General features: G+C 59.5%; 1 protein-coding gene, 1 long non-coding RNA gene and 1 other non-coding gene across 10 annotated transcripts in view; 2 read left to right on the top strand and 1 right to left on the bottom strand.

Moving 5' to 3' along the window:
• Positions 1-4,937, bottom strand: part of SYT7 (synaptotagmin 7) — a 97,640-nt gene extending 92,703 nt beyond the window's left edge. For 2 of the 7 annotated variants that reach the window (XM_029060904.2, XM_039911392.1), the window contains exon 1: positions 4,570-4,937. In XM_029060904.2, the coding sequence (XP_028916737.1) occupies positions 4,570-4,603 (34 nt within the window). In that variant the 5' untranslated portion in view covers positions 4,604-4,937. The remainder of the gene's footprint in view (positions 1-4,569) is intronic. The other 5 variants (XM_029060906.2, XM_029060905.1, XM_029060907.1 and 2 more) reach the window with 4 other exon arrangements.
• LOC114810191 lies at positions 1,963-11,790 on the top strand. 2 transcript variants are annotated; one of them, XR_003757916.2, is made up of 3 exons: positions 1,963-2,096; positions 2,996-3,075; positions 11,765-11,790. It is a non-coding gene; the product is annotated as an uncharacterized LOC114810191 (long non-coding RNA). The 2 variants fall into 2 exon arrangements; XR_003757915.2 differs by lacking the exon at positions 11,765-11,790 and adding an exon at positions 9,283-9,539.
• On the top strand, positions 9,552-9,689 carry LOC114810950. The gene has a single exon (XR_003758639.1). It is a non-coding gene; the product is annotated as a small nucleolar RNA SNORA7 (small nucleolar RNA).
• Positions 11,791-13,307: the final 1,517 nt, after the last annotated feature.

Genomic DNA, 13,307 nt, shown 5'->3' with positions numbered 1-13,307 from the left:
CAGTCCCTCCAGGCCACAGGTCGAGGAAGACCTCTCTGGTTCTCCCCTCCCCACTTCTCTCCCCGTCTCGACCAGCGTCCTTGAGCGCCAGCCCAGTGGCCGGGGCCACCTCCAAAGGGCTGTTTTCACAGTAACCGCTCCAGCTCTAGGGGGGGAGAGCATCCAGCTCGGGCCACCCGCCCCACCACAGCCAGCCTCTACTTCCCCGGCGCAGCCCGTGAACCCCAACCCTCCCTCCTCTCGCCCCAGGATGGCGCCTCCCTCCAGGACCAAGGCCCAAGACCTGACTATGGAGGTCCAGTCTCCAATTTAAGACCCCCCAACTCCCTCAATCCCCACGACCAGACCCCAGCCCAGCCTCTCTCCAGCTGACTGAAAGAGGCCACTCGGCCCTACGCTGGGAGCCCTGTACTGACCACTCCCTCATCCTCCTACCTGAGGAACTCCTGCCTCTAACTGCCCCCACCTCTTCTCCACCCCTTCCCTAGACCTGGCAGAGGGGGCATCTGTCCTGCCCTGGTGTCACACCCTAGAGTAGCAGGGCACGTCCACATCACTCACCGGACCAACCTACCTGGGCCCACCAGGGGCAGCCAATGTGCCGTTCCCTGCCGGGACCCTGGACTGGGCTGAAATCTCCCTACAGAGAGGAGCCAGGGAGGAACCATGTGTGTACAGAGGAAGGGCTGGATGTGGGCTCTAGACTGATAGCTCCTTCTGGGCAGGGAACGCGTCTACGTCTCTGTTATACTGTACTCTCCCAAGATCTTTAAGCACAGGATACTGCACATTAGTAAACACTCAAATATGACTGATTGGCCTCAGAGGGGTGTTACCAAATTGGGGGGGGGGGCGGGGAAGGCTCGGATTAGGGGTGTCAAAAGGGCAGTGGAAACTTCCCCAGTGCCCCCAGACCCTTACACCGGCCTTGAGGTTTGGGTGGAACAGCTGATTGGAAAGGTCAAGCCGGCCGGGGACGGGGAGGAGAATCAGTCAGTCAATCGTATTTACTGAGCGCTTACTGTGTTCAGAGCGCTGTACTAAGCACTGGGGAGAGTACACTCTAACAATTCAACGGTCACATTCCCTGCCCACGGCGAGGAGAGGGTTCCCGTCCACCCAGGCAGCGAGACCCCTCAACCATCCCTAAGAACTGATGTCCCCAGGGGACGGGCAAGGAGAGCCAGCCGGCTAGGCCCACCCCCCGCAAAAGTCCCCCTCCCACCCACCTTCTCGGTCATCCCACGGCTCCCTCACTAGACGTGTCCTCTTCTTCTCCAGACTCACGGATTCACCGCAAGGTCACCCCTCCCTCCCTCCGTCTCCTACCGGCGGGTTCCAGGGTCCCCTCGGGCGGGCGGCCCGCCGCAGCACCGACCCCTACAGTCCTGCTGCACGACCACTGACCAGGCAGGACACAGGCAGGCAGGCAGAGGGATGGATGCCAAGGAAAAAGGAGCAGAGAGGCAGGAGAGTCGGCAGGAGAAAGGACAAGGGACTGGTGGGGGGGACACGGGCCAGTGTGGGGAGATGGAGGAAGGGGAGGGTCAGCATTAGGTGCGTCGGGGGGGGGGAAAGAGTTGGAGATCTCAGGACCCCCCGCCTGGAAAGGGGAGAGGGGGCATAGTGTATGCAGGAGGGCAAGAGGGAGTTGTTCTCCGCTGTACAATGCGCTCTGGCTTTTACCCACAGTCCCTTGCCGTGCTCTCTCCAAAAGCTTTTCCCTGCCGAATTCATCCATAATAGATCCCGGGAGTGGAGCTCCGGAGGGCTGGGGAGCGGAGGACAGGGAGGAGGGGGAGAGACGGTGGGGAGGGGTCCCCCGACCCTGGGGATCTCGCAGGCCGATGGGGCAGGCGGGGATGGGTGGGGGGGTGGGAGGGGCCCGCCCCGCGAAGGGACGCCCTCCTGGGGAGGAGCAGGATGGGATCCCCCCCACACACACACCCTTCCCCCGGCCCTGGAGAGCTGGGGCAGCGGGGGAGAAGCGTCTCCCTCTCTGTGCGGCCCAGAGACCTCGGGGCGGAGGGCAGGAGAGGGCCCAGCCGCCTCCGAGCACCTGAGCGTCCACCCGGAGGAGCGGATTCTAAAAACCGGTGGGCGGGGAGAGGAGGGATAAACAGAAATAAAAAGCCGACAGCAGCAGGATGGCGGGGAGGGGGGGACCGGTCCTGGGGAGGGAGGGTGGAGGGAGGATGGAGAGAGGGAGGAGTCGTTGCTAGCGTGCAGCGGGTCCGGCCCCTGGGGAGAAGGGCAGGGGCGGGCTGGAATAGGGCCCGACTCGCAAGGAGAATGAGTTTGCAGGTCTCTGTTGGGCCTGGTGCCGGCCCAGAGGTGATGAGGGAGAACCCGGGAGGGGTGAGGGTGGGGCCCTGGGATCCCCGGGGTAACGGCAGCAGAGCAGGGGAGAGGGAGAGAGCTTGGGGGGGAGGGCAGTGTGAAGCCGAGGGCCCTGGGGGAGGCGGGGTGGGGTCGGGGGGCTGGTAGGGGCCAGGGTAGAGTGGCCTGGGTCCGCAGGCGAGGAGGACAGGCGGGTCCGGGCCCTGCTCACTGCAACCGTCAAGCTAGGGACGGCGACGGGATCCAGGGCAAATCCAGGGAAATAGGAAGTTTACCCTCCCTCCAGCTGGGACACCAACGTCCACCTGTTCTAATTGCCACTCCGACCCCGCCGGCTGCAGCCACCTGAAGCAGACCGGGCTCCGGGCCCAGGCTGCGCAGGGGACCCTCCATCCCTGGGCACCCCTGACCTGGTGACCTCCCCTTCCTGTTCTCACACGGGCCACGGCGGCTAGTCAGCGGGGTTGCCTGGGGATCAGAAAGAGCGCGCAGTGAGCTCTCTATGGGGCATGGCATCCGTGGCTCCCTTAGGGTCAGTAGCTGGGTGGACGCCGGAGAGCCACTCAAAAGGAACGGGGTCGGGGGAGACCGAGGAAAAGGGGTTGCTGGCATTTCGGGGAAGGAACAGAGACCCTTCCCCCCCGTCTCTCCCCAGCGCACTGAGCTGAGACTGCCGGGCACCGGGAGAGCTGAGACGCTGCCCAGGGGAGCCTTGCCATCAGCCTGCTAAGCCATGTGAGTGGGGCGAGCCTGGAATTAGGAAGAAACCTTCCAGTCCCTGACCCAGGAACAGGATGGGGTGCGGGGGAGGGAGCGGGGGGGGGGGTGCTGCTCTGCTCCTGAGGAAAGAGGGGTCAGGTGGATGGTCCCTCCCCCAAATCGCCCTCTTGGGATGATTTGCTGGTCTCAATGGGCTGGGGTTTTTTTAGTGGGATAGGAAGAGGGAGAGCTTGTGCCCACTGATTCCCCAGCCCTACAGGGGCGGGCGAGCAGAGGTGATTGAAAGGGGGCTGAAACTGGTTGGGAGGGGGCTCGGGAGAGCGACCCACCCTTCCTCCTTTGAAGAAGGAGGCTTCACCGAGGGTCAGGTGGGTGCGGAAGAGGCTGAGGACATCTCCCCAGGTGGACAGTGTCTCCCCAGGTGGACAGTGTCTCCCCAGGTGGACAGTGTCTCCCCGGGGGACATCACCCACCCAACCGCTCTCCCGCCCCCGATTCAATCTTCAACCCCAAGTGGCTGTTCGAGTCTTCCCAAAGAGCACAGCCGGGGGTCCCCACCTTCCCCCTCCTTCTGGACCCTCATGTCCTCGAGTGCAGCAGAGGAGACGGGGGTTGTCAGTTCCCCGAAGCCGTCTCTTGTGCTGGGGGGGGGGGGGAGGCAGTGGGGTCAGGGTCCCTGGAATCGTGCCCCAGCCCTCGGGGGGGGGGGGGCAAGAATCGACAGGGGTGGGGCCGGCAGGTTCGCCTGTCTGTGCCAAGGAGAACTGGTATCCCAGGGAGGGGACAAATGAGTTCCAGAAGGGAACCCCATTCGGTGTGAGGGTCAGGGTTGCCTTCCGGAGTTGATGCCCGAATTCCAGGGCACGGGGGTGGGGGGCTCTGTCCAGCTTGGGGAGCCTGGGTCACTTCCCCCAGGACTCTGGGCAGAATGCCTGGCACCTCTGCTTTCACCTTTGTCCCTTATACCTCCTCCCCTCCATTCCACACGCCCTGGCACCTTATATCCTCGGACCTCTCTGATGGCCATGCTCGGCTTTCCACCTGCCCGCGGATACCTTCAATTCAGCGCTTGGCATCGCGCTCTTTCCTTGACCTCTTCCTCACTCCCCCTGCGCCCTCCGGGCCCCCTAACCCCTCCTCTAGCGAAGCAGGTGGCACCCAGGGACTGCGTCCCCCCCCCACCCCGGGTCGCCCCCAGCGAGGCGGGGGAGGGGAGGACTGGACGCTGCCCCCTGGAGTGACCCCCGGCTGAGGGTCCCTGGCCCTTGCCGCCCCCGGAGGGGAAGGTGCCCGCGCCCGGGGAGAGAGGCGAGCGAAGCCGGGAGGACTCCCCGGAGGAGGCGGGCTCGGAGGCCGGTCCGCAGTCTTCCGGGAGGACACGTGTGGGACCCCCACCCCTCCCACCCCGTGAGGACCCGGGGGGGGGGCCCAGCAGGGGTCGGGGGGCGGTGCCCGGCTGGCACTGCCCCCTTGGCCGGGGGGATCGTCACCTCCCCGGGCCCCGCTTACCTGGGCTGGACGCCGCCTCCGGGTCCCGGTACATGGTCCCGGCCTCGACGCTCCCCCCGGGGGCGGTGGGGAGGGTGGGGGGGGGCTCAGCGCCGCCCCCAGCCGCTCGCTGCCCGCTCGGAGGTGCCCAGCTGGCTCATCGGGGGCTGCAGCAGCAGGACCTGAGCTCCGGCCGGGCACCGGGCACCGGGCACCGGGCTGGAGGGGAGCGCCGGGCGACGCTGACCTCGGGGCGGGACGGAGGGCGCCTCCAAGCACGCCCAGCCGCCGCCCCGCGCCAGGGCGTGCGGGAGCCTCGCTAGCTCTGTGTGTGTGTGTGTGTGTGCACGCGTGTAGGGATGCGTGCGTGTGTGCGAGAGACAGAGAGACAGTGTGTATATGTGTGTGTGCACGCGCGCGCGCCCGGCTCCAGCCTGCTGCTGCTGCTGCGCTGCTGCTGCTGCTGCTGCTGCTGCTGCTGCTGCTGCAACCATCCCTGCTGCCCCCTGGCGGCCCGGACGGGCTTTGCAGCCCTGCAGGGGGTGGGCAGGGGGGCGCCAAGGAGGGCAAGGTGGGCAACGAGGGCTAAGGACCCCCGGGGCACGGCCGGCACCCCGCCCGCCCCGGATGATGCACCCCCATCCCTCCTATTCCCCACCCCCTCCCCGGGGTCCGAAGGAGGAGGGGCGGGCAACGGCCAGCTCGGTGTGCCAGCCCGCGTGGGCAGCTGGGCGGGCACGCTGCCCGCCCGGGGTCCGGTCCTCGCCGCTCCGTTCCAGGGGGCGGCGAGATGCAGGCCGGGTTTTGCGGCTGGCGGCGCGGAGCGGGCGTCGGCGCGAGGCCCCGGCTAAGCTCCGGCCCGGGGACGGAGCCCAGCGCGCCCCAAAACCGGGACCGGATCCCCGCCCGGCGCGGACCTGGAGCCGGGGCGCCCCGTACTACTACTACTACTACTACTACTACTACTAATAACGCTGGGATTTAAGCGCTGACTATGTGCACAGCACTGTTCTAAACGCTGGAGGCGATACGGGGTCATCAGGCTGTCCCACGTGAGGCTCCCGGTTAATCCCCATTTTCCAGATGAGGTAACTCGAGGCACAGAGAAGCGAAGTGCCTTGCCCACAGTCACACGGCTGCCAAGGGGCAGAGCCGGGATCGGAACCCATGACCTCTGACTCCCAAGCCCGGGCTCTTTCCACTGAGCCTCGCTGCTTCTCTGGTAATAATAATAATGCTGGTATTTGTTCGTTCATTCATTCGGTAGTATTTATTGAGCACTTACCACGTGCAGAGCACTGGCATCCTTGGGCACCACAGCCTTTGCCACGAGCCATTAAGAGCTTGGAATGGACAATTCGGCAACAGATAGAGACAAACCCTGCTCTCTATGTGCGGATCACTGCTCTAAGCGCTGGGGTAGATACAGGGTCATCAGGTTGTCCCACGTGAGGCTCACAGTCTCATTCCCCATTTTGCAGATGAGGGAACTGAGGCCCAGAGAATACTAATAATAATGATGGCATTTGTTAAGCGCTTACTATGTGCAAAGCACTGTTCTAAGCGCCGGGGGAGATACAAGGTAGTCAGGGTGTCCCACGTGGGGCTCACAGTCTTCATCCCCATTTGACAGATGAGGTCGCTGAGGCACAGAGAAGTGGCTTGACTAAGGTCACACAGCAGACACGTGGCGGAAGCGGGATTAGAACCCACGACCTCTGACTCCCAAGCCCGTGTTCTTTCCACTGAGCCTCGATGCTTCTCCTCCCAAAACCGATGGGCTAAGGACCCATCGGGCGTAGTGAGGCAAGAGGACCCCGGCCTCCACATTTCACTGGACGTGGGGGGCACCACCCCACTGGAGGCTAGTCCCGTCCCCCCCCTTCCCAGGCACCCCCCCTTCCCCTTCCCAGCCACTTCGGCCCCGAGGATTCCCACGAATCCTTTCGGGTAACTGCTGTGTGACCTTGGGCAAGCCACTTAACTTCTCTGTGCCTCAGTTCCCTCATCTGGAAAATTATTATTCTGGTATTTGTTAAGCACTTACTATGTGCCAAGCACAGTTCTAAGCGCTGGGGTAGATACGAGGTCATCAGGTTGTCCCACATGGGGCTCACAGTCTTCCTCCCCATTTAACTGAGGCACAGAGAAGTTAAGTGGCTTGGCCAAGGTCACCCAGCCGGCAAGTGGTGGATTAGAACCCACATCCTCTGACTTCCAAACCCGTGCTCTTTCCACTAAGCCACGCTGCTTCAGTGGGGATTAATGGGGAAGATGGAGATTAAAGATTGTGAGTCCCACGTGGGACAACCTGATTACCTTGTATCCACCCCAGCGCTTAGAGGGGTGCTTGGCACGTAGTAAGCACTTAACAAATACCATTATTATCATCATCATTATTATTATTATTATCTTACAAACTTCCTGGTAGGAGAGCATCGAGGAAATTGACGCCCCCCCCCGCCCCTTTTAGGGATCAAATAGGCACCACGTCCCACCCGCTCGGTTGTTAAAGGGTTAGTCGATGCACACGGGCTCGCATGCGTGCACACACATACACAAACGCACTCCCACCCCTCCTCTTTGTAGGACCCCCGCAGCCCCTCTCCACTGCAGCGGTTCGCTTTCCGAGGTCAATCATTTCTACCCTCTGCCTGGAAATGCAGAAGCCTCACACCCACATTGGCATCCACATCTCCCCCCTCCCCCCAGCCACACCTACACCAACATCCACACACATAAACACAGACACACAAAAACCACACCTACACACTGCTCCAAAGCTCCCCTTCCCCAGGCAAGCAGAAGAACATAACCACACCCCTTTGCGGGCGCACGCACACACATACACACAAACACACACACACACACACACACACGCTCCCCCCCTCCCCGCCCCCCATCCTCCTACTGGCTTTCCGGCTGAGAAACAGATAAGGAAATCAAGGAAATTCTCCAAGTAAACCTCCACGAAGGCTGTTCCGGTGGAGGAGATATTTCCTTTTATTGAATGTTCTGGTTTTTAAAACCCTCAGTATCTCACAGCCCCCAAAGTCAGGAAGTTCATTCAAGTCCATGATCATTCAGCCCCTGCACACCTGGAACTCCAGTGCTTCTCTCACTTTCACACACCTGCCTGCCAGGCAAGGAGCTCCACCCTCCCCAAGTACAGTCCCTAGCCCCCAGGATAATCGATCAGTGGTATTTATTGAGCCCTACCTTGTGCCGATCATCAATGGCACTGACTATGTGCAGAGCACTGTACTACATTCTTGGGACAGCAAGCTCATTGTGGGCAGTGAATGCGTCTGGCACATTTTAAGCGCTTAACAAGAACCATATAATATTTATTGTTATAATGGACTCTCCCAAGCACTTAATACTGTGCTCTGTCCACAGTAAGCGCTCAACAGATACGACTGACTGAGTGACTACAATGCAACAGAGTTAGGGGACATGTTCCCGGCCCACAGTGAGCTTACAGTCTAGAACACCGTAGCCTCTGACCATCGGTCCCAGGAAGGGTCAGTAGGAACAACGCTCTGGCCCCCTGCCCCCGGGTCCCACCCTTCCAGCCAAGCCATGTGCAGTGGCAAGAGGAGGGTGGGGTAGGTGGTTCCCCTCCCTCCCCCGCTCCCCCGCTTCCCTGGATTCAGCCCAAGACCAGGTCATCAGCAGCCTCTTGCTCACCCCCCAACCCTTGCTACCCCAGGGGGCAGCAGCCCTCTAGACTGTAAGCTGGTTGTGGGCAGGGAATGTGTTTATTGTACCCTTCCAAGCATGTACTACAGTGCTGTACACACAGTAAACCCTCAGTAAATGCGGTCGATGACCGATTCTCTGGGCCCTGATTGTCTTTAGAGGTGGGCAGCCTGTAGAGTATGACTAGGAGAGGACAGGGCAGTGGCAGCCCACTTAATAATAATGGTATTTCTTGAGGCAGTATGGCCTGGTGGAAAGAGCAGGGGCCTAGGAGTCAGAAGGACCTGGGTTGTTGTTCTTTTCTCTCTGGGATTTGTTAAATGCTTACTATGTGCCAGGCATTGTGCTGAGCGCTGGGGTAGATACATGGTAATCAGGTTGGACACAGATCATGGCCCTCATGGGACTCACGGTCTTCATCCCCACTCTACAGATGAGGTAAATGAGGCACTGAGAAGTTAAGTGACTTGCCCAGCAGACGAGTGGCCGAGCTAGGATTAGAACCCACGTCCTTCTGACTTCCAGTCTCACGCTCGATCCACTAGGCCATGCCGCTTCTCTAATCCGGGTTCTAATCCCGGCTCCACCCTGTTGACCTCCCTCAGGAGCTGGTCGGAAGCCAGTTCCCAACCTGCCAAAGTGAGCTGGGAGGCAGGGCTCCTGGATTCTCGCTCAGTCCCTGGGAGGGGCCTGCGTCCCATCGGCTTCACTTGGAGTGCCCCCATGCCCCCTCCTTACGATGAGTACAGCATTCCTCCCAAGCAGCAGAAGCGTAGTGGGCCTGGGAGTCAGAAGGTCATGGGTTCTAATCCCAGCTCCATCACTTATCTGCTGTGTGATTTGGGCAAGTCCCTTTACTTCTCTGTGCCTCAGTGACCTCATCTGTAAAATGGGGATTGAGACTGAGCCCCACATGGGACAGGGACTGTGTCCAACCCGTATTTGCCTGCATCTCCCCCAGGGCTTAGTACAGTGCCTGACACATAGTAAGCGCTTAACAAATACCATAATTAATATCATCTCCATGGGCAGGAGAGAACTGCCAATGCAGCAGAAGCTCCAGGAAAGCTTAGCACCCAGGTAAGTAATACATTCTCCTTCCTACTCCTCCTCTCCCTCCTCCATCTCCTTTTCCTCTTCTTCTTCCCCCTCCTGGCAAAACAGACAACTCCCTCTAACTTCCAATCTGCCCTCAACCCTCCCCAGATGGGTAGGGCGAGGGAGGGGGCAGCCTCAAAAGTGGGAACTTTGGAGATGTCCTGCTCTCTGAATCCCTAATTCCCAGCTCTCTAAGGATTCCCCCCCCCTCAGGGTTGTACCTGGAGAGTTTCCACTACTCTACCAGTCTCAACTCTGGGAGGGAGAGTCAAGCAGAGGCCTATCCATTCCACTCCTAGTTTGGGCAGTGGCTAGTGAGTGGAAGGCAAGCTGCCACAAGTTAAAACTCACCTGTACTGGGCAGCAGAGGCACGGGAGAGAGTCGAGGGCAGTTTACTGCACGGAAGGAGGCAATGGGAAATCATTTCTATATTTTTCTCAAGAGAATTATACGGATACACTATCAGAAAGATTGCAGGTGGAGGTGAGGTGTTCTGGGAGAGATGTGTCCATGGCATCGCTATGGGTAGGAGGCGACTCGACTCGACAACGTAAGACAAGGATTTCTCATTCCCTGCCCTCTCCTAGCTTCCCCCCCAGGAAGTGGCTCCCTTGCCACCTCTGCAGAACCAAGCTCACCCTCACAAAACCCAGGGGTCAGCAAAGCCCCCCAAAAACATTTCCAGTGCCCAAGGCCCAAAGTGGCGTGGCTGCTGGAGAAGGCAGAGGCCTGAGAATCGTTTTTCCGCCTTCTTCCCTCAATTTCCCCAATTGGAGAACTGGGTGAATGAGATTGTGGGGATGAAGGGCACTGCAGTGGGATAGGGGTGCAGCGGACTAGGTCCACCTGACCCCGGAGTGTTGGGTGGGCCCCCTTCCCTGAGCTGGGCAGGGGCGGCTGCCCCTGCCCATGAGCCAGAAGCGCCATCTCTGTCCTCTCTCCTCAAAAGGAGACACTGCCTCAAATTCTATTTCCATGTCAAGCTTCGCTGCCTTAAGGTGCCAGGACCCCATGCCCTCTCTCCTCTTGGCTCTAAGCCTCCACCCTAGATCCTCAATACTCTCCCAGCGTTTAGGGCAGTGCTCGGCATACAGTAAGTGCTAAATAAATACTATTGATTGATTGAATTGTCCCACCCCACTATTCACTCTCTCTTCTCCATCTGTCTCTCCGCCTCTTCCCTCTTCCTCACACCTAAGAGAAGCAACGTGGCCTAGTGGAAAGTGCTCCGGGCCTGGGAGTCAGAAGGACCCGTGTTCTAATCCCAGCTCTGCCACTTACCTGCTGTGGGACCTTGGTTAAGTCATTTCACTCTCTGTGCCTCAATTCCCTCATCTGCCAAATGGCCAATCAAAACCTGTTCTCCCTCCTACTTAGACTCTGAGCCCCATGGGGGATCTGATTATCATGTATCTACCTCAGAGCTTAGTATAGTGTCTGACACATAGTAAGTCCTTAACAAATCCCTTTTTTTAAAAAAAAAGTAGCCAGTGTGTCTGTTGAGCACTGCCTCCCCCACCTCTCCCACCCACCACACACACGCTCTGAGTCCCAAGTCAGGCAGTCAGTCAATCGTATTTATTGAGCACTTACTGTGCCCAGAGCACTGTACTAAGCGCTTGGGAGGGTACAATAGAACAATAAACAGACACATTCCCTGCCCACAACAAGCTTATAGTCCAGAGAGGGAGACGGACATGAATATAAATAAATTACAGATATGTACACAAGTGCTGTGGGGCTGGGAGGAGGGATGAAGAAGGGAGGAAGGCCATTTCCTGGCTAAGGGAGAGGGAGGGCATAGCAGAGCCTCTCCAGAAGACCTCGGCAGCCCTAACCAACCAAACCAGAGAGAGGCCAGCAGGGCAGTAGCAGCCATCGGCTCTCCTTTCCGGGTCCAAACTTCTGCCCCAGTTTTCTTTCCACCCGATCAGCCTCCTCTCAATGCTGTCTACTCCATGGCCCCTCTCCCTTATTTTTCTCTCTGGAGGGGAAGTTTTCCTGTAGTTTCCAACTCTCTTCTCCCAACCTGTCCACGCCAATCCTCCTCTCCTGCCCCAGCACCTGCTGGGCCCTTTTTCTGGTTCTTCTCCAGCCTCACTGTGAAGACCCCACCCGCCTCAAAGCTGGCCGCCTGACAGCCCAAATCTCAGGTAGAAACCAAGCGACCAGCATTTTCCCTTTCCAGGCCCATTGAACTCCGCTTCACCTGGTTTTCAAGGTATTTAAAGGTCCTTTGACCAAATGCGTTTGATCAGGAGCTGCCGGGAACAGAGCTTTCTCCCCTGCTCCCTGGGCATGATTTGCTTCTAAGAGCTCTTTTGAAAAGTGCGAAAACCTTCTGTGGTTTGTTCAAAGCCCAGCATCGTCTCCACTGAGCAGGCCATTTCCTCCCTCTCTCTCTCTGTTTCCCAGCCCGATCCGGCCTGCTCTCTGCTCCCCATCCTCGGCCCCCCTCCCCTGCCCCCGACTCTCTCCCAGGTCCCCCCGTGGCGTGCACACAGGTGGGGAGGGGGCCCTCCTGGCCAATAGGAGCCCGGGACGAGCGGCATCTTCGTCGGCTTTGAGCCGAGGGCGCGGACCAGCAGCGTGCGATGAGGACATCAAAACCGCCAGCCCGGTGGAGGACAGGCCATTGTGCCGGCCCCTCCCCTGGACACACCGCTGACCACATCACAGCCCAGAGAGGCGCAAGAGGAAGGCGGTGGGTGACCGGGGTGACCTCTGGCCGCTGGCTGGATGACGTCACCCCAAGGGCACCGAGGACCCAGGTGACCCCACCCCGCCCGCGAGCAACCCCCAGGGTGAGCTGCGCTCTAATATCTTTAATGATGCTGCCTTGGATTTCTATTGTTAGCTTCTTTCTGCTGAAAAACTCAAGGCAGTTCACCTACATAGCTCAGTTGTTCCCATGCAAGGGAGAGAGGGCAGGATCGTCACCCCCATTTACAGATGGAAAAATCGAGGCCCAGAGAGGCCTCAGAACTCCCACGGACCCTGACGAATTGTGTCCCCTGACCGCACGACCCGGCCGAAGATGGGGAGGGCCTGCACAATCTCAAGTCTCAGAAAAGCGGAGTGGCCTAGTGGATAGAGTACTGGCCTGGGAGTTAAAACGACCTGGGTTCTAATCCTGGCTCCTCCGCCTGTCTGCTGTGTGATGTTGGCAGAGTCATTTCACTTCTCTGTGCTTCAGTTACCTCATCTGAAAAACAGAGATTAGGACTGTGAGCCCCACATGGAACATGGACCGTGTCCAACTTTGTATCTACCTCAGCACTTAGTAAGGTGCCTGGCACCTAGTAACGCTTAACAAATACCATAAAAAGTCTCACTTTTGGAGGTTGAAACTGCAACTGCAGGGATAAATACTCAGGGAAACTGGGCAGGAGGATGGGGAGCTGTTTCAGGGAGTCCAGGATGGGGTAGGGGGGAATTGCTCCAGGGAACGTGGGATTGGAGGGGGAGCCGTTCCAGGGAGCCTTGGGTGGGAAGCTTCTCCAGGGAGTCCGGGATCAGGGGGAGCTGTTCCAGGGAGCTCAGGGTGAAGGTGGGAGAGCTGCTCCAGGGAACCTGAGATGAGGGTGGAGAGCTGCTCCAGGGAGCTCGGGATCGGGCTGAGCTGCTCCAGGGAACCCTGAGTGATGGTAGGGAAGCTGCTCCAGGGAGCCTTGGATCAGGGGGAGCTGCTCCAGGGACCCCTGGGTGGGGATCTGCTCCAGGGAGTCCAGGATGCTGGGGGAGCTGTTCCAGGGAGCTTGGGGTACGGGTGGGCGAGCTGCTCCAGGAAGTCCGGGATCAGGGGGAGCTGCTCCAGGGAGCTCAGGGTGAAGCTGGGAGAGCTCCTCCAGGGAGCCTGAGTTGAGGGTGGAGAGCTGCTCCAGGGAACTCGGGACCGGGCTGAACTGTTCCAAGGAGCCCTGGGTGATGGGGGGGGGGGAAGCTGCTCCAAGGAGCC

The sequence above is a fragment of the Ornithorhynchus anatinus genome, chromosome 3 (genome assembly GCF_004115215.2).
Source record: "Ornithorhynchus anatinus isolate Pmale09 chromosome 3, mOrnAna1.pri.v4, whole genome shotgun sequence".
In the NCBI taxonomy this organism is placed as follows: domain Eukaryota; kingdom Metazoa; phylum Chordata; class Mammalia; order Monotremata; family Ornithorhynchidae; genus Ornithorhynchus; species Ornithorhynchus anatinus.
The sequence above is the reverse complement of the archived record's forward strand: the minus strand, read 5'-3'. Positions and strand labels throughout refer to the sequence as shown.